Source organism: Canis aureus, chromosome 37, assembly GCF_053574225.1.
Source record: "Canis aureus isolate CA01 chromosome 37, VMU_Caureus_v.1.0, whole genome shotgun sequence".
NCBI lineage: Eukaryota > Metazoa > Chordata > Mammalia > Carnivora > Canidae > Canis > Canis aureus.
Window position 1 is genome coordinate 2298160 of NC_135647.1, and position 21559 is coordinate 2319718.

The 21559-nt window shown below is 46.5% G+C and overlaps 1 protein-coding gene and 1 long non-coding RNA gene across 2 annotated transcripts; one reads left to right on the plus strand and one right to left on the minus strand.

The window, feature by feature from the left end:
- The first annotated feature begins 37 nt into the window (after nucleotides 1-37).
- LOC144306845 (uncharacterized) lies at nucleotides 38-8407 on the plus strand. The gene is made up of 4 exons (XR_013373913.1): nucleotides 38-273; nucleotides 1341-1441; nucleotides 4172-4353; nucleotides 7356-8407. It is a non-coding gene; the product is annotated as an uncharacterized LOC144306845 (long non-coding RNA).
- BTN1A1 (butyrophilin subfamily 1 member A1) lies at nucleotides 1435-18382 on the minus strand. Its single transcript, XM_077886457.1, has 7 exons — nucleotides 12215-18382; nucleotides 11742-12089; nucleotides 9760-10041; nucleotides 7453-7602; nucleotides 6918-6938; nucleotides 6776-6802; nucleotides 1435-6312 (listed from the first exon to the last, which is right to left on the minus strand). The coding sequence occupies exons 1-7, from the start codon at nucleotides 12279-12281 to the stop codon at nucleotides 5639-5641; spliced, it is 1569 nt and encodes a 522-aa protein (XP_077742583.1). The 5' UTR covers nucleotides 12282-18382; the 3' UTR covers nucleotides 1435-5638.
- Nucleotides 18383-21559: the final 3177 nt, after the last annotated feature.

Genomic DNA, 21559 nt, shown 5'->3' on the forward strand with positions numbered 1-21559 from the left:
CCCTGGCTCTGAATATATTTCTGGGCCTCCGGAAACACTATTAATTTATTCAAGATAAGGGACTTCCCCGGAGAAAGAGTTAAAGTGCGCCGGGGTAAGCCGCCGGCGCGCCCGCCTGGGAACCGCCGCACGCGGCCGGGTTCCCGGGGCGGCCGAGGAGCACCTGCTCTGCGACCTGGATTCCAGGCCCCGTGGAGGGCGGGGCGGGATGCGGGAGAAGAAGGGCACCCTCCCTCCACTCACCGCGTTCTCCCAGGTCTTAGGCCGCGGCAGGTGAGTGCGGCTGAAGCCCAGCCCGCAGGTGCTCACTCTGGGAGCCAGGTTAGGAGGCCGGCTGGTCTGGCTCCGGGTTCTGAGTTCATTTTGCTCTATGCACTGAGGACTTACGGTGTTACTCTATGGATATTTTACTGCAAGAGGTAGTTTGAAAAAAAAAGGGGGGGGGGTTGGGGGGAGTAGTTTCTGTATCTAGTAAACCTGGCACAGGGGGCCCTTGATACCATGCAGCCACCTTTCTAAACATACCTAACATCATATATGACCTTTTCTCGCCAAGTGTTACAATCAGGATCCTGTGGTCAGAAAAGCATTCACTGCAAGTCCGGGAACCTGACTGCGAGTTTCAAACAAAGCTAGGACTAGTGTATTAACTGCCCGCAGTATTTCAGACAAGACATTTTGTCTCTGTCCATCTGAGAAACTGCTTTCCTAGGTGCTTTACAGTTTCATCTAAATTCAGTTAAGGAAATACAGTGCTTCATCTCATAAATGATGCATCAAATCCTCCTCTCTGGGGAACCAGTTAGAGGCAAATTCAGACCTACTGAATCAGACATTTTGGGGACAAAGTCCAGTAATCTGTGTCTAATAACCGCTCCATGCAATTCCAAGGCAGGCCCAAGTGTGAGAGTCACCCGCTTAAAGCCTAGCAACCTGTAATTCTTTCTTTCTTTTTTTTTTTTTTTAACTTTTACACTTAAGTATTTTATTATATGCTGCTGCCAGTGTATATAAATTTACGGGGGTGAGTAAATTCTATTTCTTGTGAAATAGAAATTTATGAAAATTCAGAGAGGTAGATGTTAAGGACTGACAAAAGTAGAAGTTTATATAGTATGGCACGTGTTATTGGGATAAGCTTTTGTACAGGCTTCAAATTTAGTTCTCCTTTGAATATTCACTGGTTCATGTAAAGTGGTTTAGAAAACCATCAAAAGATTCGTTTTACTACAAAAAGGAACAGACTTTCTGGGGTCTGAAGGGATTCGTACTTGAAGATACACCAGTTTGCAGGGGGTCGTGTTGGGCATTCTGCAGACAGAATTGTTTCAAATCTGCAGCTGCCTGGGAGACTTTCACGCGGTTGAGCCCCGCTTCCAGCCGGAGCTGCTGAACCACTTTCTTCATCGCGGTGACGCTGGAGGAACCAGAGGTTTCGCAGGTGCTGGGCAGGCTCTTCCGCGGGTGGATCCGTCGCGCAGTGGGTCTGAGGGGCGCAACCTGTAATTCTAAACAGATCCACTGCTCTGCCGGTAGCAGGAGGTGACATGTGAAAGCATGTAGCTATTGCCAACATCCTCCCCACCTCAGACCTGAGAGTTCCACCTGGGAATTGTATTTGTTAAGAATTCCCCTCCACCCCTAGGTGATTCTCCTGTGAACCCACTTTTGAGTCATTATTTTAGGAGCTTTAGAAAAAGGCTGAATCTTTCTTTTAAGGGTAAAGTGGAGGAGCCACATTCAAAAGAATGTTCAGACCTCTGTGGTACAGGCCTCTGGCCCAAAATATTTGTGAATCCTAGAGTGCCAGAGTCCAAAGCACAATTTATGATGGATGTTCATAGGCTCCGTATATGTGAACCCACGTGCACTGGGATGTCTGGATATGAATCATTGGAGATAGCCAGGGATGACTATAACCAAAGGAAGGTGTCCCCTGGTACCTGAAATGCCAGAGCCCACCTGTCCAGGAGAAAAGATGGAAATAATCTGTAGAGAATATTAAAATCCGATTATTGGAGTGGTTGTACAGGAGGAGGCTGTATGTAAGCGTTTTGTGAAGACAAATATAATCTCTCAAGGATACAGATAAACTTTTTGGGTTATAGAGGTCTAGCAATACCCGATGTCATCTCTTTTAGAAAATTCAGAAATAAAGCCAGGACTACCAAGACTGATTGTTTCCTCTAGGCACTGGTAGCTGGTGCCAGTTGGAGAGAGCCTGGAGGTTCATCAGATAAGTTCTTCCTTAGAGGTGTCTCAGGCAAAGAGGTGAGAGCTGGGGGTGGAGTGGGTGAGTTTAAAGGAAGGACACAAATGTTTCCTAAGAATCTACTGTCAGCTCAGTACTGTACCTGGTGACCATTTTCCTTGAGTGGTCAGGGAAATCATGGATCATGGGGAGGTCAAGGATTAGGAGGAAGGGGAGAGGAGTCACAGAACTGATTAAAACCTATGATGTCTTTCTATTCTCAGAGAGGGGTTCTTGTGACAGCCCTGTCTATTATGAGTGAGATTTCACATAAACATTTCAGGATACACGTTATACATTAAGCCAGCAGAGCAACTGCCTAAGGTTCCCAAATATTTTTAAAGAACTTTGGACTTTGTTTTTCTTTGACTTTCTAGAAGTATAATTTGAACACAAATGAATACTTAAAACCGTGATAAATAATGTTCTTCTCCCAAGGGTATTGAGGTGTGGGGCATGGCATGAGGTGGACAATGTGGTGAGAAGTGTTTGAGGTAGGGGTTCCAATGGAAAGGAAGACACTGGGTGTTGAGGATCCATGAAATGATGAAGGGGCCCTTTCTATCTGGTTCTCCAGGTCCCTGCTCTTGGTCCGAATAAAAGGTGGCACATTTCATTGCTTTTTTTCTTCTCCTGACCTTCTTCATGCCTAAGACTCACCCAATCAATGGATCCCACCTTGGTAATCTCTCTAAGTCTCTAGTCTTGCTACTCAATCGTGGTTTGTTCTGTGGAATATGTCCTAAACAGAGAGAGAACAAGGACACTCGCTTTCAGATCCTAGCTTGGACACAGACTATATGCTTTAATTAGATATCTTTATGTCTCCTGGCTTCAGTTTATCTCTGAAATCCCCAAATAACACCTGTGTGGGTCTCCTGATATACAAGCCTTTATGTGTATTCATAAAGGGGTTGGGGTCTCCAGGCTGATAGTAACAAAGATGAGTAATAGAGAGTTGTTGACAATGTCGTATGTCGCGATACACAGTGAATGTGATGATAATAGGCCTGTCTGGTGTTCAGAATCGCCCCCTAAGAGACAATGTTGGGCTTTACTTTGTCACAGTCCTCTATGAGGGTAGTTAGTAGACTGAAAATGAAGAAAAATTGGTTCTTAGCTTACTCATGAGATATGTCATGTGGTACAATGATGGAAATAATATGTCCAGTGTGAACATAATTCGGAAGCTGGCTTTCTTGTTGTTGGATCTGTAATAGATCTGATTTTGATGATTTCTTGGCAGGCGACACACATATCAGGTGATATGGTCTCCCACCATTTGGTGGACCTTTGGAGACTCACAGTCTGCCCCTTTGGGCTGTGGAGATGCTTGAATTGCATTAAGGTCAGGCCTTCTGTGAAGGAGACCCTTTTCGATCCTTGCTTGGGACCACACAGGGGAAAGTGGGCATCTTACTGAACGACAAGGGTCTTGAAATAGGAAACCATAGGGCTTCCCCTCTGGAAGAGTGGTTTCTAAAGATCACCCAAGTGTTTCTGGTTTTCCAATTACAAGGCATTACCATTAAAAATTTCCCAAATCTTTCCTCCTCCTGGAGGAGTACTGTTAACATCTGAAGAGGTGGCCTCACTCACCTATACCAGGAGTCAATTACCTTTTTAGTAGTAGACATGGAGTCACCTCCCAAACAGAGGCTACAAGTCAGCAGCCACGGGTACTCCGGCCTTTCTGTAAGCAGCTAGAGGCTAAGGGGACAGCAGCCCCTAGTGCCTGCCTGCCCCTGCCAGCCCACTGCCATCAGGCCTGCAGAGGAGTCTTGGAAACAGAAACGCACGCTGCTCTGTCCAGTCAGCTGCATTCGCATGCAGTTTCTTTCTTTCTTTTCTTTCTTTCTTTCTTTCTTTTTCTTTCTTTCTTTCTTTACACATGCAGTTTCTTTCCTGTTTTTGTTTCAGTTCTACTCATTGAGGTAAAGAAAATGTGCAGATGCCACTTTCAGCAATCAACAGACTTATTAGGCTAAAACCATGGGTGACCTCTCTTCTGGAAACTGGAAAAACACAATGGAAATGGAAGGTGTAAGCAGTCCATTGGCATGATAAGCTACATGTCTACAGGAAAATGCAGACATGAACAGGTGTGGTCAGCCTAGCTGTGCTGAGCACAGGGACAAGGCATCTGGGGACCCAGGGGACAGTGCACAGGGATGGTGGGTGGGGAGACTGAATGCTGGCCTGGGGTGGCCATGGACTGCAGGGGAGCAAATTGAAGGTACATTTGGGGTCTTTTTTTTTTTTTTTAAGATTTATGTGTTTATTTAATTGACTGAGATAGAGAGCACGAGCAGGGGGGAGGGGCAAGCAGGCTCCCACCGACCAGGGGGCCCCATGTGGGACTCGATCCCAGGACCCCAGAACCAGGAACTGAGCCAAAGGCCAACACCAAACCAACTGAGCCACACAGGTTCCGAGTCTGAGGGGTTTAAACCAGATGTTGGGATGAGGGCCGAGGGGCCCTGAGGCTGACCCTGGCTGATAAAGGGGTGCCGTCACTCAGGTGGATTCCTGTAAAGCCTCTGAGATGGACAGATTCTAGATCAAAAGGAAGGAGAGAGCTGAAAATGTGTGTGGAGTCCACAAAGTGAGACTGGAATGACCCCTGGGTGAGAGGCAAACAGGAGACAGCAGAGAGGAAAGCAGGATCTGGGGTATGGCAATGCTTGCAGCCTGGCTTTTGTCTGAAGTTTTCTCCTGGATCAAATGTTCAGTCTGGCCCCCAGCCCTGCTCATTTCATCCCTTCTCTAGGCCCCCAGGCCAACTGCTCAGATCCCACAGAAGTGGTGCCAGTGGTCTCCACTCTGGAGGGTGTGTCTTAGGGAACTGGAGATACAAGCCCAGAAACCCTAGAAGTGGGCCAGGTGTTCATCCTTGGCCTGGGTTCCCCTCACTGTCCTCCTTTGGGATGTCCCCCCCCTCACAAGTTACTTTATGGGATTTCAACCTTGGATCTTCACTTCCCAGAACCTTTTGGGTTTCCTGCTTGCCTAAAGCATGTTCCTCTACACATCCCTATTCTGGACACCCAGATGTTTCTGTCATAACCCCATGCCAACCCAACCCCCATCTTATTGCCGAGCTATCCCTCCCTTTAGGATTTGGCCTCTGGGGATAGGAGAACACTGGAAGGAGCTTCAGAGTCACCTCCCTGCCCCCTGAGCATCAGTACAGAAACAGATGAGGAAGGTCCCACACCCCACACTCTCCAGCAGCAGCAGCAGCAGCAGCAGCAGCAGCAGCACAACCTCCCCAAGACCAACTGATCCCTACCCAACATGAAGAAATGGAGAAGCTGGCAGGTGGTGCTTCAGAGGCATGGAGGGAAGGCCTTAGGGCAAAGGAAAGCAGTCTGGCTGGGATATTCCTTAAAGTGCCCTTTGGCTGGGCTGGGTGGGGATTAGCTTAGAATGGAGGGTGTCTGTATCCCCAGAGGCAGAGTCCTGCCCCATGGGGGACAGCGGGATCTCCTTAGTGAAGTCCTTGGCATCAACAACCACTGTGACTCTCTCAGGCCCATCAGTGATTGGGCAGATGGTCAGGGGCTTTTTACCACAGGACCACAGGCAGAAGAAAGGCTGGAGGGGACCAGAGAAGGAGGCATTGGAGAAAGCATAAATAGGGGACCCATCAGTCATATTGTAGAAGGAGATGTCTCCTGATTCATAGTCCAGGAAAATCCCCACCCGACGGGGGGGTCCTACCAATGGGAGAGGGGTCCGCCGTGGGGTGAGGGCCCAGTACCCATTCCCATACAACTCCACAGCCCAGAACCCATTCTCAGGAGTCATGGGGTCAAACCCTTTCTTCACCACATTCTCCCTACATACGCCGACTGCCCAGTCAGCCCTGTCTCCCACCTCTACCTCCCAGAAATGTCGCCCTGACGTGAAGGTCTCACAACCTAACACACAAGGCCAGGAGTCAAATCTCTCTGGTTTCTCAGGCAGTTCTTGACGTGAATCTTCCAGTCGGACAGACTTTGAATCCTCAGACAAAGAGAGGTGGGGGTGGGCGGTGTCTGGATCCAGAGTCACATCAACTAGAGACAGAGAGCGCAAGTCTGAGCATCAGTGACCATTAGGGGTTACAAGACCTATTCTTTCTTTTCCAATAAATAAGTAAGTAAGTAAGTAAGTAAGTAAGTAAGAAGTAAGTAAGTAAATAAGCACTGTTCTAGATGTTAGCAGGTCCTCTTAGGAGGAGAACTGTTTGGCCTGTGCAGCTGTCTCTATTTTCCTCTTCCATCAAAAGTCTTGGGGTGAAGTGTGAGCCGACTGTCCGCCAATGCCCAATGGTCCCTGTCAGAGGGGCTTGTCTTCTCATCATCTCCCAAGGGCCCTCTATGTGCTTCAAGGAAAATGTGGAGGCCATTTGCCATCATCTTTCCCCTATCTATCCTTACCAGGAAAATGGGTTAGTGTTTTTTATTTCCAAGTATGATAGGACTTTGAATCCCCGGGGGATTGAGCCTCAGAGCTCCTGAGAAGTTCAGAGCCACTGACCTCTGTGCAGTGTAGCCTTTTTCCATTCTGCAATGAGAGAGAGAGAGAGAGAGAGAGAGAGAGAGAAAGAGAGTCAGTGACAGGTTTTCTAACAAGAGAGAATATCTTGTTGGTGAAATAATGACAAGAAGAGAGAACTTACTGAGCTCTTCCAGGAGTTTCTCTGGAAAACAAACAAATACCTTTATGACCTTTTATAGTAGGCATGAGAGAGGGTAAAAAACTGGTGTGAGGAACACATAAAGGAGTAAATTGTTAATTTATGACTACCTGATTACAGAAACTTTGTCAATAATAAGGAACAAGGATTATGGTGGTGTTTTTTTGTTTTTTGTTTTTTTCCTAAGAAATGTGCCAGTAGGAAATTCCTACTGGTTTGGGATTAGATCTTCAATCTTTACTGGGAAACTGAGTTAGAAGTGAGAGGAGAGTCTGGGGGCTGGGGAGTGGCAATAGTGAGCGAATATCAGGTCTAATATCTCAGTTAGCATTGGTTTTTGACTCCTTCTACACCCCAGACCTTCATATTGGGTATCGGTGGATTCAGGTGCCTTATAATCCACCCCCCCTTGACTTTCAGAATTCTGGAATCAAATATCTTCCCATTGGCAGCCATCTGAAAGGATTTGGATCTAACCCCATTTGGAAGCACGCCTGACAAGCAGCCCACGACTTACCCTTAGAGCTGAATTCATCCTTTCTGTGTCTAGATCTTTCCTTGTATAGTCTCCAAGTACAAACTATGGACCCAATTGTGAGAAGTCCCAGAACCATCAGGATGACAGCCACTGCCACCATCCAGGGAGTCAATCTTGGGAAGAAGGGAGCTGAAACAAAATCCCAAGAAGGACAAGTTGTTGTACAACTCTGAATAAATCCAGCTCTGTTTTCTGATTCCAAAGGGTTGGAAGAGAGGATGATTTGGACCTCTCCCACTCCTCCTCTGACAAAAAATAGTCCTTCCAATGCTGCTTTAAGCTTTTCAGAAAAGTTTCAATCTTAAGTAGGTGAGGGCAGAGAAAGAGAGGAATGAAATGAACAGGAATCATTTCGGGCCTGATGGCGTGCTGCTCACTAGGGGTGTCACCTTTGAGATTGGGACTGGCTGCCTGTGAAAGGATCAAAATGCCTTTGTTTTTTTGTTTGTTTGTTTTTTTTCATGCCTTTGGCTAAGGATTTACTACACCTGCCCTTGGAAGGGATAAGAAAAAAACGTAAAAAGAAATAGCTAGCTCAGAGCCCAAATTCCTAGTTTATGGATGTCAAGGTTGCTACAAGATTACCCTGTTTTTCAACTATGCTCAGATGGTGGTTCCTTGTGCAGGCTATTTAACAGTGCCGTGACAGCCAACAGGACAAAAGGCCACTCACACAAGTGTATTTGTTTAGAAGAAAACAACATGTATGGTCCACACAACCTCTTGAATTTCTGTTATATTTCAGAAAGCCTTAATGGTTTAGTAATTCCAGTTAATATAACCAAGATGATGTAATTATGTTTAATTTTGCAAGGTATACAACAGTGATCTACTTTGGTGTCAGTTTTTCAAGAAAGTTTGGAATATGGGCAAGAAAAAAAAAAGTCATTTTGGGACAGGACCTGGGAAATAAAGAAAATAATGGATCAATTCAGGTTATTGTGAAAATTCTTTCTTAACTGTCAATACAGGATGGGAGCCAAGTGGGTGAAGGAAGTAAATCAGGAAGGGAATTGTTACAGAATGGGACTGTGTGCCACAGAATGGGACTCAATGACCAAAGAATAAGGAAATGTTCCTGCCTAAGCCAGAGATAGTTTGGGGGAATAATGAGAATACCTGCTTTCCTGAGGACCCTGGAAACCTAGACAGAGCTCTAGCATGGGATGAGAAAGACAGAGGGGCAAGGGTGGAAATGGGTTTTCTTGTTATTTCAGGAGAGGAGGCCCACCCCCAGAGACAAAGTTTCTGTATCTAAGATCTATATCCCAAAATGGAAAATCTGGACTTTCTATGAGATCAAGGCAGATTTTATGGATTTAGGATTTAAAATTCTTTTTTTAAAGGTTCTATTTATTTATTTTTTAAATATTTTATTTATTTATTCATGAGAGACACAGAGAGAGGCAGAGACACAGGCAGAGGGAGAAGCAGGCTCCATGCAGGGAGCCCAATGTGGGACTTGATCCTGGGACTCCAGGATCCAAAGGCAGGTGCTAAACCGCCAAGCCACCCAGGAGCCCCTAAAGATTCTATTTTTTGGGACACCTGGGTGGCTCAGTGGTTGAACGGTTCAGTGTCTGCCTTCAGCTCAGGGGGTGATCCCAGAGTCCCAGGATTGAGTCTCACGTCGGGCTCCCTGCATGGAGCCTGCTTCTCCCTCTGCCTGTGTCTCTGCCTCTCTCTCTCTCTCTCTCTGTCTCTCATGAATAAATAAATAAAATCTTTAAAAAATATTCTATTTATTGGACAGAGAGAGAGAGAACAAGCAGTGGGGAGAGGCAGAGGGGGAAGCAGACTCCTGGCTGAGCAGGGAGCCCAAGGTGGGGCTTAATCCCAGGACCCTGGGATCATGACCTGAGCTGAAGGCAGATGTTTAACCGACTGAGCCACCCAGGGCCCCCTGATTTTATGCATTTAGAATCTTTTCTTTTCCGGGGCACTGTGTGGCTCAGTGATTGAGCGTCTGCCTTTGGCTTGGTTTGTGATCCCGGGGTCCTGGATTCGAGTCCTGCATCAGGATCCCCCCCCCGGGGAAGCCTGCTTCTCCCTCTGCCTATGTCTCTGCCTCTCTTTCTATGTACCTCTCATGAATAAATAAATATTTTTTTAAAGAATCTTTTCTCTTTTAATGAAATTGAGGGAGGTTCCTTTATGCCAGTGGTCCTTTATGCTTAGGTGGGGAAAGTAGACAATTGTACCATGAGGGCATGGCGTGGGCAGGTGTCCCAGGCAATATGGCCCTGAAATGGCATCAAATAGGAACCCAGCCTTGATTTCACTGACCTGGTATCGAAATGTCTACTTCCTTCTGCTGGCCAAGAAGGAGGTTCTGGATATAGCAGGTTACATTCTTCATGGAGGGGTCTCTGATGACCACTGAAGCAGCCACACTGAACAGGCCTTCTTCATCAGGATTCCTAGACTCTGATGTGGATGAAAACTTTTCTCCCTCGGAAGTTCTCCACTGTATCTGGGGTTCTGGGTACCATCCTACTGAGGTACACTCCAGCCGGACCTCTCCACTTTCTTGAACTTCCATACGGATGTAAGGATCGGAGCCCAGAGCTATGGAGAGAGAAACTGGCCTTACTTCTTTAGTGGACGTTCTCCTGGGAGTCTTATAACCATAGGGTTACACAGTTTTAGAAACAGAAGCACGCAGGGACTGGGAGTGAAGGATCCATCTTCATCTCCTATTTCATTACACAAGAAAGCTGTGCTATCAATAAAAGAAATTTCCTGCCTTATCGGAGAGGGATGCCATATCGGGACTTAGTGCTTGAGATGTGGGCAGGAGTTTGATGGGCCAACAAAGGGAGCTTTTCTAATCGGCAGGAAGAGCAAGACCAAGGGCATAGACACAAGTAAGGGAGCTCCAGAGATGGGAGAGGGCTTTGGTCAGAAGTATTATGAAAGCCTTTGGGGGGGGGGGGGTAGGAGAACTAGGAGTGGGTATTTGAGGATGATCAGAGAAGGAGTATCCTTGAAGAGAAGGAGGTTGGAGGTTCTTTGCATTGAGATTGTAGCTGACAATTTAAGTTTCCTTCATCTGTGTTACTGATTCAGGGATTTTCTTAAATGGGTTTCAACCTCATCTTCCCTACACACAGTTATGTCCTAATATATATCAACATAAAGCTGTTTTTCCTTTCTGTCTTCAGCCTGATTATCTTCTTACACTTCTACAGAGTACAAACAAACAAACAAACAACAAACCAAGCTGCAGAGAAGAATCCTCAAACATGTGTCCACAACTGTTGGTTTAAATCCAGGTTCCAATTTGTGTGAAAATGTGGATTCTTTTCATGAAAAGGCTGCCATCTACAGCAGATTCTCAAAGATGTCTATCACTCATAAAAGGTAACAACGGCAGTTTTATGCTATCAGATCTCTAGGGTTTTATAATCAATGTTTAAGATACTTCCCGAAGAAGGAAATGTGAGTTGTGCATAATGCATTATGTCCCTGTTCTGAGGCAGGGACCCAAATTACACCCAAGTATTTTTTAAACTTTTAGTATAAACATAAAAGGTAATATATTCATATACTGGAAATTATAGGGCAGTCTGAGGCATAGTAATAATATTCACAAATATACAATACTTCTACAAGCATTGATAATGCAGTTTCTTAGGTATTGTCCAATTTTATTTCATTCTTGAAAAATCTTTTGACAGTTTTACAGCAAGGAATAAGGCTCAGAAAGAGATTTGTTTGCTGCCATTCACTAGTAAGTGGGAAAACCAGAGACAGTGCATGCTTTCCTCCTGAATGCTTACCATTTCCTTTATTGTTTCGCCCTGAATTTTGGCTTGAAGCAAAATAAAAGGAATCAAAAACCAAAAACTTGTCTAGGTGGATCAAGAATGTTAAGGAGCAGCCAGGCTCTAGGATCTTAGGAAATCAGTCATTGGGTGCTAATCCATAAAGCAGCCTCAGAGGATGTGCATCACAGCCTCATCATAGCGGGTGAAAAGTACGTAGTGAAAAGTAGATCAAAATGTTCAGGGCTGAGCCTGAATCACGGAGACTACGGTGTGCCCATGGAAAAGAGTGTTCTAGAGCCATTACATCTTACATTTATTTGATTAATAAAACGGGGAAATGCTCTGACCCCACTCCCAAACGCCCCTCCCGCCCCCTCCCACTCTGGGCCTGCCCCCTTGTCCATCCTAAAAGGGATCTGGGCGCTGCATCTGGTGGTTTCCAAAGCACCAGGGCCACAGGATAACCCACCGCGCCCGGGTCAAAGCAGGCGTACTTACCGGCCACCTGCAGGTGCACGCTGGCCTCCTCGTAGCTTGCGTCCTGCCGGAAGGAGCAGCGGTACTCGCCGTCGTCCGAGGCCCTCACCTGGTGTATCCTCACGGCCACGCGCCCGGCCGCGATGTCGGCGTCCACGAGCGAGGCCCGGCCGCGGTACTGGGCCCCCTGCTCGGCCTCCTGCTCGCGCCCGTCCCTGCGCACCAGCACCGCGGCCGCCGCCTGCCCGCGGAACCAGCGCAGCTCCATGCGCTCGGCGCTCACGTTCGGGGACAGGTGGCAGGGCAGCTCCACGTCTGCCCCCACCGCCGCCACGACGGGCTCCGCGGGTCCAATCACGTCAAAGCGGGCTGCGGAAAGCGGGCAGGCAGACAGCGTGGACGCGGGACCCAGGTCGGTGTGGGCAGCGGGAGTGCCCGGCGGAGGTCGCTGGGGCCGCGAGAGGGAGGCCCGGGCGGGGGAAGGGGGCACCTACCCGAATCTGGCTTGGACAGCTGGAAGACAGTGAGGAAGAGTAGACACGACTTTGGGGAAACTGCCATCTCCAAGCCTTCCTGGGGCAGAGGCTACTGGTGGCCTACCTGGCCGTGGTCGTCAGAACTCCCGCCTGGGTGATGAACGAACGGATGAATGCACGGGAGATCGCGACGTTTCTTTCGACACCCTTCTCTGCGCCCTCCCCGCCCTCCCCGCGGCTCCTTCCAGCTTGGAACGCCCCGGACCTTTGCACCTGAAGCCCTCCGCTCGCCCCTCCCACTACAGACCCTTGGTCCCGCAGCCACGGCCCCCGCGCACCCACTGCCCCTTTGGTCCGCCGCGCATACCGCCGCGAAAGAGACCCTAAAACCCCAAGAGAATCTTAGAAGAGAATGGTGAGGCCTAGTAACCATGAATGCGCTTCTTATCAACGAACAACGCTTGGGACCACGGCTTTTCAAAAACCTCTTTTCCCCCCAAATATAGTAGTTTGGTATTCGCTTTGAGCAATGCAGGCTGAGACAGAAACCGGGGGTTGAAATGGAAGAGAACAGAGAAAAGACGAGGGGAGAAGGCACAAGAATGAACCGAGAGAGCAAAGAGTAGAGGGTAGAGGGATAGAGGGACTGGGAAAGAAATGGGGAAGAAGGAGCCAGAGGAAGAGCAAATGCGCTGCTGGCTGCGGCTCTCGGGTTCTCTGGACGAGCGGGAGCGGTCACCGTACTGATCTCTGATCTGGCAGGAAGATGCACCAGGGGGTCCAGCGAGCAATCGGCAGAGCTGGCTGTGGCCCCAGGAGCAAAAGTTAAAGACAGCGGAAGAAGGAAGGGGGAAGTGCTCTCAGGAAAGCCTGCCCCCAGGTCCCAGATGACTTTACTTTTGGGGGGGGAGGGGTAGTTTTCCAGAGAGATGGTGAGTCTGTGTATTTGTGGTCTTCAGCTCAAAGACCAGAATATACACTGAGAAGCTGGACTCAATCAAAGGTGATTGGACGAAAAAGAGAGGATCAAGAGAACTCTAAAATGAGCTGTAAGGCCTTAAACCTGTTCATTCACCTCTTCAAATCTAATCTCCTTTTAGCTCTAAATTAGGAATATTGTTGATAATACCTTCTTTGGAAAGGCACTGGATTAAATGAGATGAAGCAAGTAAAGTGCTTAGAGAACCGTAGGGATTTAGAAGACGGTAAGTTGTTATCCTGTTTGTTGTTTATGTGGGTTGAAAATTTAAAGGTAGGCTGGGAATGCATGTGTATGATTCAAGACCTCAAAGTGACCTCCCTGCAAGCAACTCAACCTGCATCTCCCTATTTTGAACTAAACCTCTTATTGTTATGAAAAATATTTTAAATATGGAAAAACATTTTTATTTTTTAGGATATTATTATTATTATTGAGAGAGAAAGAGAGCATGAACTGGGGGGTGGGGTGGGAGAGGGAGAGAAAGAATATTAAACAGGAGCCCACAGCAGGGCTCTATCTCACAACCCTTAGATCAGGACCTGAGCCAAAATCAAGAGTCTGATGCTGAACTGACTGAGCCCCCAAGGAGTCCCTTTAAGACTATTTTTAAGTAATCTCTACACCCATTGTGCCGCTCAAACTGACAACTCTAAGATCAAGATTTGCTTGCTCCACTGACTAAGCCAGCCAGCCACCCCTGGAAAAACATTTTTAAAAAGTAGAAATCATTGGGGCACCTGGGTGCTCAGTTGGTTAAGCACCTGCTTTCAGCTTGGTTCATGATCCCAGGTCAAGCCCCACATCCACACTGGGGGGGGGGGGGGGTGGTCCCTTGCTCAGCAGGGAGCCTGCTTCTCCCTCTCCCTCCCTCTGACCCTCCTCCCCATTTGTGCTCTCTCTCTCTCTGTCTCAAATAAATATATAAATAAATAAAATCTTTAAAACAAAAGCTCATTTAAGGTCAATCTCTTCCAAAAGTAAGCATGTGCAACCACTCTTCTAGAATTTCTCGATTCTTCACTTGTATCTTGCTGTGGTCCCATCTGAGCACGATAACTAGAGGGGTTTTAGGAAGAAGCTCCCAAGCATTGCCCAACTCAGGTGAGAAACACCTCAGGTGTTATCTTGGGTCTTATCCATAAATTTAAAGTAAATTACAGCATTGTACTTCATTCTTTATGAGGTTTGTTTATATATGACTCTGGATAGCGTATGCCCCCTCCAAGTGAAACCAAGTCTCCAGGATGATGGTTGGGTTTATTCTGTGACAGACAACTTCCTGGCCCCTTTCTCTGCTAGTGCACACCTGACCTGAGTCTTGCTTTGACAAGCTCATATATTTACTTCTGTCTTTTGTTTGCAAGTCTATCTTCCTCTCCTAACCTAAACTCTTGAAGTTCCTATTCTCAGGCTTTTCATCAGCATATAAACCAAAATAGAATTTGCAGCTCAAATCAAACCAGCTGGTCTTTGCCCTTCCTAGTTTGAAGTGCTTCTGTCTTGTTCTCAACCTGGCTTTTGGAAATATCACCTATAATCAGTTTCTTTTCCTCAACCCACTCTGACTAGACTTCTGACCTCTGCTCTACATTGTCAAAAAAATTGGGGGGCGGGGGTAAAAAAAAGCTTTTACTTGTCTCAAGGGAGCTAGACTGACAAGGAAGAGGCCAGGGGAATAGAAAGCAATGGTATCCAGAACTCATGCTACGTGGCAGCCATAGTGTCAATTGGGTGACCTCTGAGTTATCTCTCCATAAACTAACAGCCTTTAAAGGCAGGATCTCTGAATCCAGGCTCACTCAGGGAAAAAGTCTACGAGCCCCTATCCCTCTAGGCTCACGCTGTGTGTGAAGTCCTGTATGGTGTGGGGCTGCTATGGGAAAGGTCCTGCTACTGCCCAGCCCCTGGAGACTGGAAACACAAACTTCTCCCTTAGAGACATGAAAATCATTTGAGTTGAGGAATGTGATGGGCTCCACACGAGCAAATCTAACAGCAAAAATGTCAGGACTTGCCTCCCCTTGCTCTTTTCCAGCATGGCTCTAATTTCCCAGTGCTGTAGATCAGTTGAATCCAGGGATTACGCTCATCCTTGTCCTACGGGACCTTCATCTGCTCTTTGTTGAGGCAACTGCTTGCTGCTTCTCTCTCTCTCTCTCTCTCTCTCTCACACACACACACACACACACACACACACACACACACACGCACGCGCATGCCCGCGTTTTTAAGTTTATTCATTTCTTTACTTAAGTAATCTCTGCACCAGGTGCGGGGCTTGAACCTAGAACCCCAAGATCCAGTCACAGCTTTTCCCACTGAGCCAGTCAGGCCTGCTGCTCCTTCTCTTTTTAAAATTAGTTTTTTTAGGGGCACCTGGGGGGTCCAGTTGGTGAAGTGTCTGCCTTCAGCTCAGGCCCTAATCCCAGGGTCCTGGGATCCAGCCCCACATTGATGGATCCTGCTTCTCCTTCTCCCTCTGCCTGCCGCTCCTCCTGCTTCTCTCTCTCTCTCTGTCAAATAAATAAATAAGATCTTTAAAAAAAATTAGTTAAAAAAATTAGTTTATCTTGCTAAAGTAATCCATACAGATTTTTAAAAATCCAAACAGTTAAAGAGCTTTTAGGAAAAGCATCTATCTCACTTCCACATCTCATTCCCCAGAAACAGCTTCTTCACCTGCTTGTATTATCTGGCATTTATCTAGGTATTTCTCAAGACTATAATATATTACCTTCTTTTTTTTTTTTTTTTTTTTTAAGATTTATTTACTTGAGAGAGAGAGAGCGCGTGCGAGCATACACGTGTGTGTGGGGGGGGCGGTGGAGGGCAGAGGGAGGGAATCTTCAAGCAGACCTCCCCACCCCACCCATGAGATCACGACCTGAGCCAAAACCAAGAGTCCATCCCTCAACTGACTAAGCCACCCAGGCGCCCTGAAACTATAACCTATTTCTGTTGCTTTTTCTTGACATAATCATTTTTAGATCTCACTTTTCAAAGCCCTAGCAATTAAGTCGATGATGATTTAGTTCTTGTGACAGTTAATTTCCTTTGTCAATTGACTGGGCCTAAGCAATGCCCAGATAGCTGGTAAAACATTATTTCTGAATGTGTCTGCGGGAATGTTTCTGGAAGAGATTACCATTTGATTCTGTAGACAGGTTAAAGTAGATTTCCCTCAACAAGGTGGACGGGCACCATCCAATCCATGCAGGGCCCGAATGGAAAAAACAGGAAGGGCAAATCTGCTCTCTGCTTGAGCTGGGACATCCATCTTCTCCATCCCTCAGACATTGGCTCCCCTGGTTCTCAGGCCTTGGAGTTTGGACTGGTAGGCCATCACTTTTCCTGGGCATCCAGTCTGCAGGGCACAGATCATGGGGCTCGTCTGCCTCCATAATCCCACAAACCAGCCCTCCTAACACATCTTTTTCTATACATCTGTATAGATCCTGTTGGTTCTGTTTCTCTAGAGAACCCTGATGGATACAGCTCTTTAATCACCATTAGAAATAGATCCCTTTTGTTCCATGTTTCCAATGCTATGGTTCTGTAGCTATAATTTTATGGATCCAAGTATCACATCTGATTCATTTCTTTTCCTATACAATTTCTTGGGTTTTTCGGGGATGGAAGAGGGAAGGAATTAAATGGTTCATCTTTTTTTGTTTGTTTGTTTACCTTTCTGTGTTCCCATCACAGGTTTTTTCCCACCCCTCCAACAGCCTCTAGGTATAGTTTCCACAGTGAAATACATCAGATGGTTTATTAGTGCTAGGACGTGTCCCCCTGCCCCCAGTGTCCCTCCCAGAGCGATGTTTAACTTACCTGAGCCTATGTTTCACTGGAGGGTTTTCTAAATAACAGATTCTGATTCGATAGATCTGGACAGGATCAGAGTGGTCCTAACTGGGGCTGCTGGTCCACAGGAGTTTACCCTGATCATTATTCAGAAGTCACAAATGAGGAGGCAGCTGGCAGCTTTACATGAATTGTGGAGCTGCCCCTGAGGGGTGGCTCTGGCTCAGGGTCTTGGGCTAATTTCTGTTGCTAAACCAAGCTACAACAAAGGGTGAGGGCCAACGGGCACCGGGTATAGTACTGAATTCAGTGGTTTCCGAGGGAGCTTCATGGTCAACTGCTCTTTCTTGGGGCACACACCGTTGACATGCAGATAATAATTAGAAGTGATCTAATGATATATCCACATTGTAACACTAACCTCATTCCCCTATTTACCAAGCCTGTGTTAAATTCAGGTGTGGGGACACCTGGGTGGCTCAGTTGTTGAGCATCTGCCTTCAGCTCAGGACATGATCCTGGGATCCTGGGATTGAGTCCCACATCAGGTTCCTTGTGGGGAGGCTGCTTCTCCCTCTGCCTATGTCTCTGCCTCTCTGTGTCTCTCATGGATAAATAAAAAATAAAATCTTAAAAAAAAATTCAGGTGTGTGGCCGTACCAGGGTTTGCATTTGGGAAGGGTGGCTAGAAAGGAAACGAAAAGGCCTGGAGAAAATACAGGGATAGATTTCTGTGTAGAAGAGGGGCTCCTGGAGTTGGAGGGAGGATAAGTGTGCCCTGGGAGCAAGACACTGAGGTCTGGTTGAGTGGGGACATCTGAGTCAGGTTCCTGGAAACCTGAAAAGGAAAGTTCCTGGAACACAAAGGGAGCAGACAGGGAACTCATGGGAGCCAACAGAGTGAGGTTGGACTGGACAGGGGTAAATAGGAAGATCCTGTGACGGGGTCCGGGTGGTGCGGACCACTTTTGAGTTCTTTCCAGAATCTCTCCCCTGCAGCCTCTTTTCCTGTTACCTGGGAAGTAAACCCTCCAAAGCTACATGCATTCACCTTCTGCGAGGAGGCTCTAAAAACATGAAAATACAGAGTTTAGCTCTTCTTTGGCTGAGGATCTTTTAGGGTGAATATCACAGAAAGTGTACGCAGGTGATTACCGAGAGAGACAGACACAGAGAGAGACAGAAAGAGAGACACAGATAAGTTAAGAAGAAGGGGAGGGGAGGGGAGAGGAGGGGGAGGGGAGGGGAGAGGAGGGGAAGGGAGAGAAAGAAGGGGAAAGACAGAGTCAGTGAATGTGAGAGATTCAGAAGGCATCTCTTTTTTTCTTCAAAGAATTGATACACCATGCTAAGAATTGTCAGTTATCCTCAGGAGAAGACCTTTCCCAACCTGTTCAGTGGCTTCCACTCCCAGCCCCTGGCCCCCACCCAGCCTGCCTGCACCCCCCACCCCACAACTTCTTTCTTAATTATCAGTTACAGATGAGTGTACCTTCAAGTTACTCAGGGAAAGAAATGCATGCACTAATCGTACGATCATATTTAGAGAGGCCTGTATGTCTGTCTCCTAAGGACAAAGTTGAGGCAGTTTATACTCTCTCTTCTCTCTGCCCTCATTACTACAATGTTGTCAGTATTTTTCACTTCTGTGCATCCCGAGGCTTCGAATCCATGGTTGGTGGGAGTTCAGAGTCCCAGAAATAATGAAGAACCACTGATGTGCATACAATTGTGGTTTTTCCATTCTGCAGTAACAGAGACGTTTTATACGAGATGAAAAGCCTTGTTTATAGAAAAAAGTGAGAGAAACCCAGAATTCTTCCAACCTGTTTTAGGAGTTTCTTTGAAAAATAAACCGAACAAAAGCGATCTTAATGATTTGAGCTAAGATATGAGGAAGTGGAATGTGCTTATGAATCACACAATGGAGTCCCTGTTCCCTTCTGTGAATACCTGATTATCAAACACCTGTCAATAAATCATGAACAGGAATGCATGTGTTTCAGTTTAAGTTCTTAGAAATCTGCAGGAAGTTCCTTTTGGCCGTAGATGCTAAGAGATGTTGCTGTATCTGGGGAAGTTAACTTGAAGTCTAGAGCCAAGTTTGGGAGGGATGGGTATGAGGGCTGGGAGGCTGACAGGGGTTCTGACTTCCTGATGGCCATGCTGGAGCCCACCAGCCAAAGCTGACCTGTGGCCAAAATAAACTGAATTTGATGGTACTTGTTACAGCAGTATGGACTCCATATGCCGTGGGGAGGCTGGGAGGTGGGGTGTCTCAGTGAGAGGGTGTGGGAGGAATTTACAGGATTTCAGTTTGTGTTGGTGCTTTCAGAGAGGGTCAAAGAAAGAAAGGTTGCTCTGGATGAATGCTGTTGGAAATCAGGCGACTGTTGTATGATCAGATATTCCAATTTTTATTAGGAAGCAGAACAAAGTGGGTTAAAATTTTAATTGGTCAAGAAGCAGTTAGCCGAGACAGGGATGTATAGTCATTTTTGTGGTTTGCATGTGGGTCTTGTATTTTTGTCTGTGCTGTAACATGATTACACAGGGGACCTATCTATTTTGTCTCACTCCATTACAATCACAGAATGGTCTTGTCTGATGCTGACCACAACTGTCATACCTGCTTTTTGCTTTCTCAATTACAGGCCATATTCTTTCTCAGATCTAAAAGTATTTGGGGTTTTATAACCTTTAAAATCCCTTCTAGGGCAGCCTGCAGTTTAGCGCCACCTTCAGCCCAGGGCGTGATCCTGGAGACCTGGGGTGGAGTCTCACATCAGGCTCCCTGCATGGAGCCTGCTTCTCCCTCTGCCTGTGTCTCTGTCTCTGCCTCTCTTGGTGTCTCATGAGTAAATAAAATAAAATCTTAAAAAAAAAAAAATCCCTTCTATAGGGATCCCTGGGTGGCTTGGCGGTTTGGCACCTGCCTTCGGCCCAGGGCGTGATCCTGAAGTCACGATTGAGTCCCACGTCGGGCTCCCTGCTTCTCCCTCTGCCTCTCTCATGAATAAATAAAATCTTTATATATATTTCTAAAGATTTTATTTATTTATCCATGAGACACAGAGAGAGAGGCAGAGATATAGGCAGAGGGAGAAGCAGGCTCTCTGTGGGGACCCTGATGGGGGACTCATCCCAGGACCTTTTGACCCTTTGCCCTGAGCCGAAAGCAGACACTCAACCATTGAGCCACCCAGGTGTCCCATCCCTTCTATTTTTTAAAAAAGGTTATTTATTTATGTAATCTCTTCACCCAACTTGGGGCTAGAACTCAACCCTAAGTTCAAGAGTCATACGTTCCTCTGATTGAGCCAGCTGGGCACCCTGAATTTTCCCCTTCAAATTTTGAAAAGTCCTAGAATCCTATATCTAGATCCTAGATTGGTATAACTTTTGACTGAAAGTCATCTTAAAGGATATGGAATCCAGGCACATCTACAGTGCAAATGTTTACAAGGCACAAACACCCCTGACAAGCATCCTGATATGGTATAACAAGAATCAAACTCATCCTTCCCATGTGCTCCCCACCCCAATTCACTTCCAAAATAAAAATCCTGTCCAAATGAGACACCTCAGGCATGTGATGACCATTAGCAGAGAATTAGCCTTAGAGGTACAGGAAGAAAGAAAAGCCCTTGAAATTTTGATGATGAAAGACAGCAGAATAGGCCACCCCAAATATGCCACTTTGTCATAGACATTATTTTGAGCTAAAGGTAATTTAGAAACAGCCGACGCAGAAGCAAAGATATCAGAATTTTGTTCTGGATGCTGCAGGGAAAATGCATTTGGAATTATCCATTATGTGCATTTAAACTCTGCCAGGAAAAAAATATTTTTTAATCTACTTTTTGTAGTTAGTAGTTATTTGTATAAATTAAAGGTTTTCAAGTTAGAAAAAAAGGAAGCAACCCACACAGGAAAAGCTCTTTACCTTCACCCCCCTTTTCTGTCCAAAGGCTGGATATAAATTCTCCTTTTACTGGAGACTGATTTACTAGCCCAGAGAGGAACCAGAAGAATCTGCAAAGAAACCTTTCTCCATTACTTCCCTCTCTTCTTTTTACCTTCCCTTGGGGCCTAAAATTGTTTTCCTTGGTCTGTTCTTTATTGAAGATAGTAGATAAATTGGAATTCTAAACTGCTATTCTGAGTTCCTGCTCATTGACGTTTCCCTCTTGTGATGTACACCGCAGGCATTAACTGTTTTTCTCCTTTTGATCTTGTTAGAGTCCTGGCTGCATCCTAAAATGGGGAGGGGTGGAGTTTTGCCTCCGCTACAAGGCTACAGGGAGAAAGGGCAGGTGTCCCACTAGGTGAGCCTCTGGCATACGGATTATCCCAATGAAGTTACTCCAGAAACAGTGGGTTCAAGGACGCTCACGTCCTCCCCCGTCCCACTGAAAGCAGGAAGCATATCTCCCATACGAAACATACCCTCCCTTTATTAAGTAAAAAAAGCATCCGCATCTCCAGAGGACAGAGGCTGGAGAAAGCCAAGGAGATACCGGAGGGGGGACTGCTCCCAACCCCAGGGCTCTTTGGCTCTCTCAGCAAAAGCAGTA

Bases quoted from the DNA above. Each gene is read 5' to 3' on its own strand.
- BTN1A1 (XM_077886457.1), bottom strand. From the start codon at position 12,281: ATGGCAGTTTCCCCAAAGTCGTGTCTACTCTTCCTCACTGTCTTCCAG. The intron at 10,042-11,741 runs GTAAGTACGCCT...CTCTCTCCATAG, and splicing joins CGTGCACCTGCAGGTGGCCG to CTCTGGGCTCCGATCCTTAC. The intron at 6,313-6,775 runs GTCAGTGGCTCT...CTCTGTCTCTAG, and splicing joins AAAGGCTACACTGCACAGAG to TTGATGTGACTCTGGATCCA.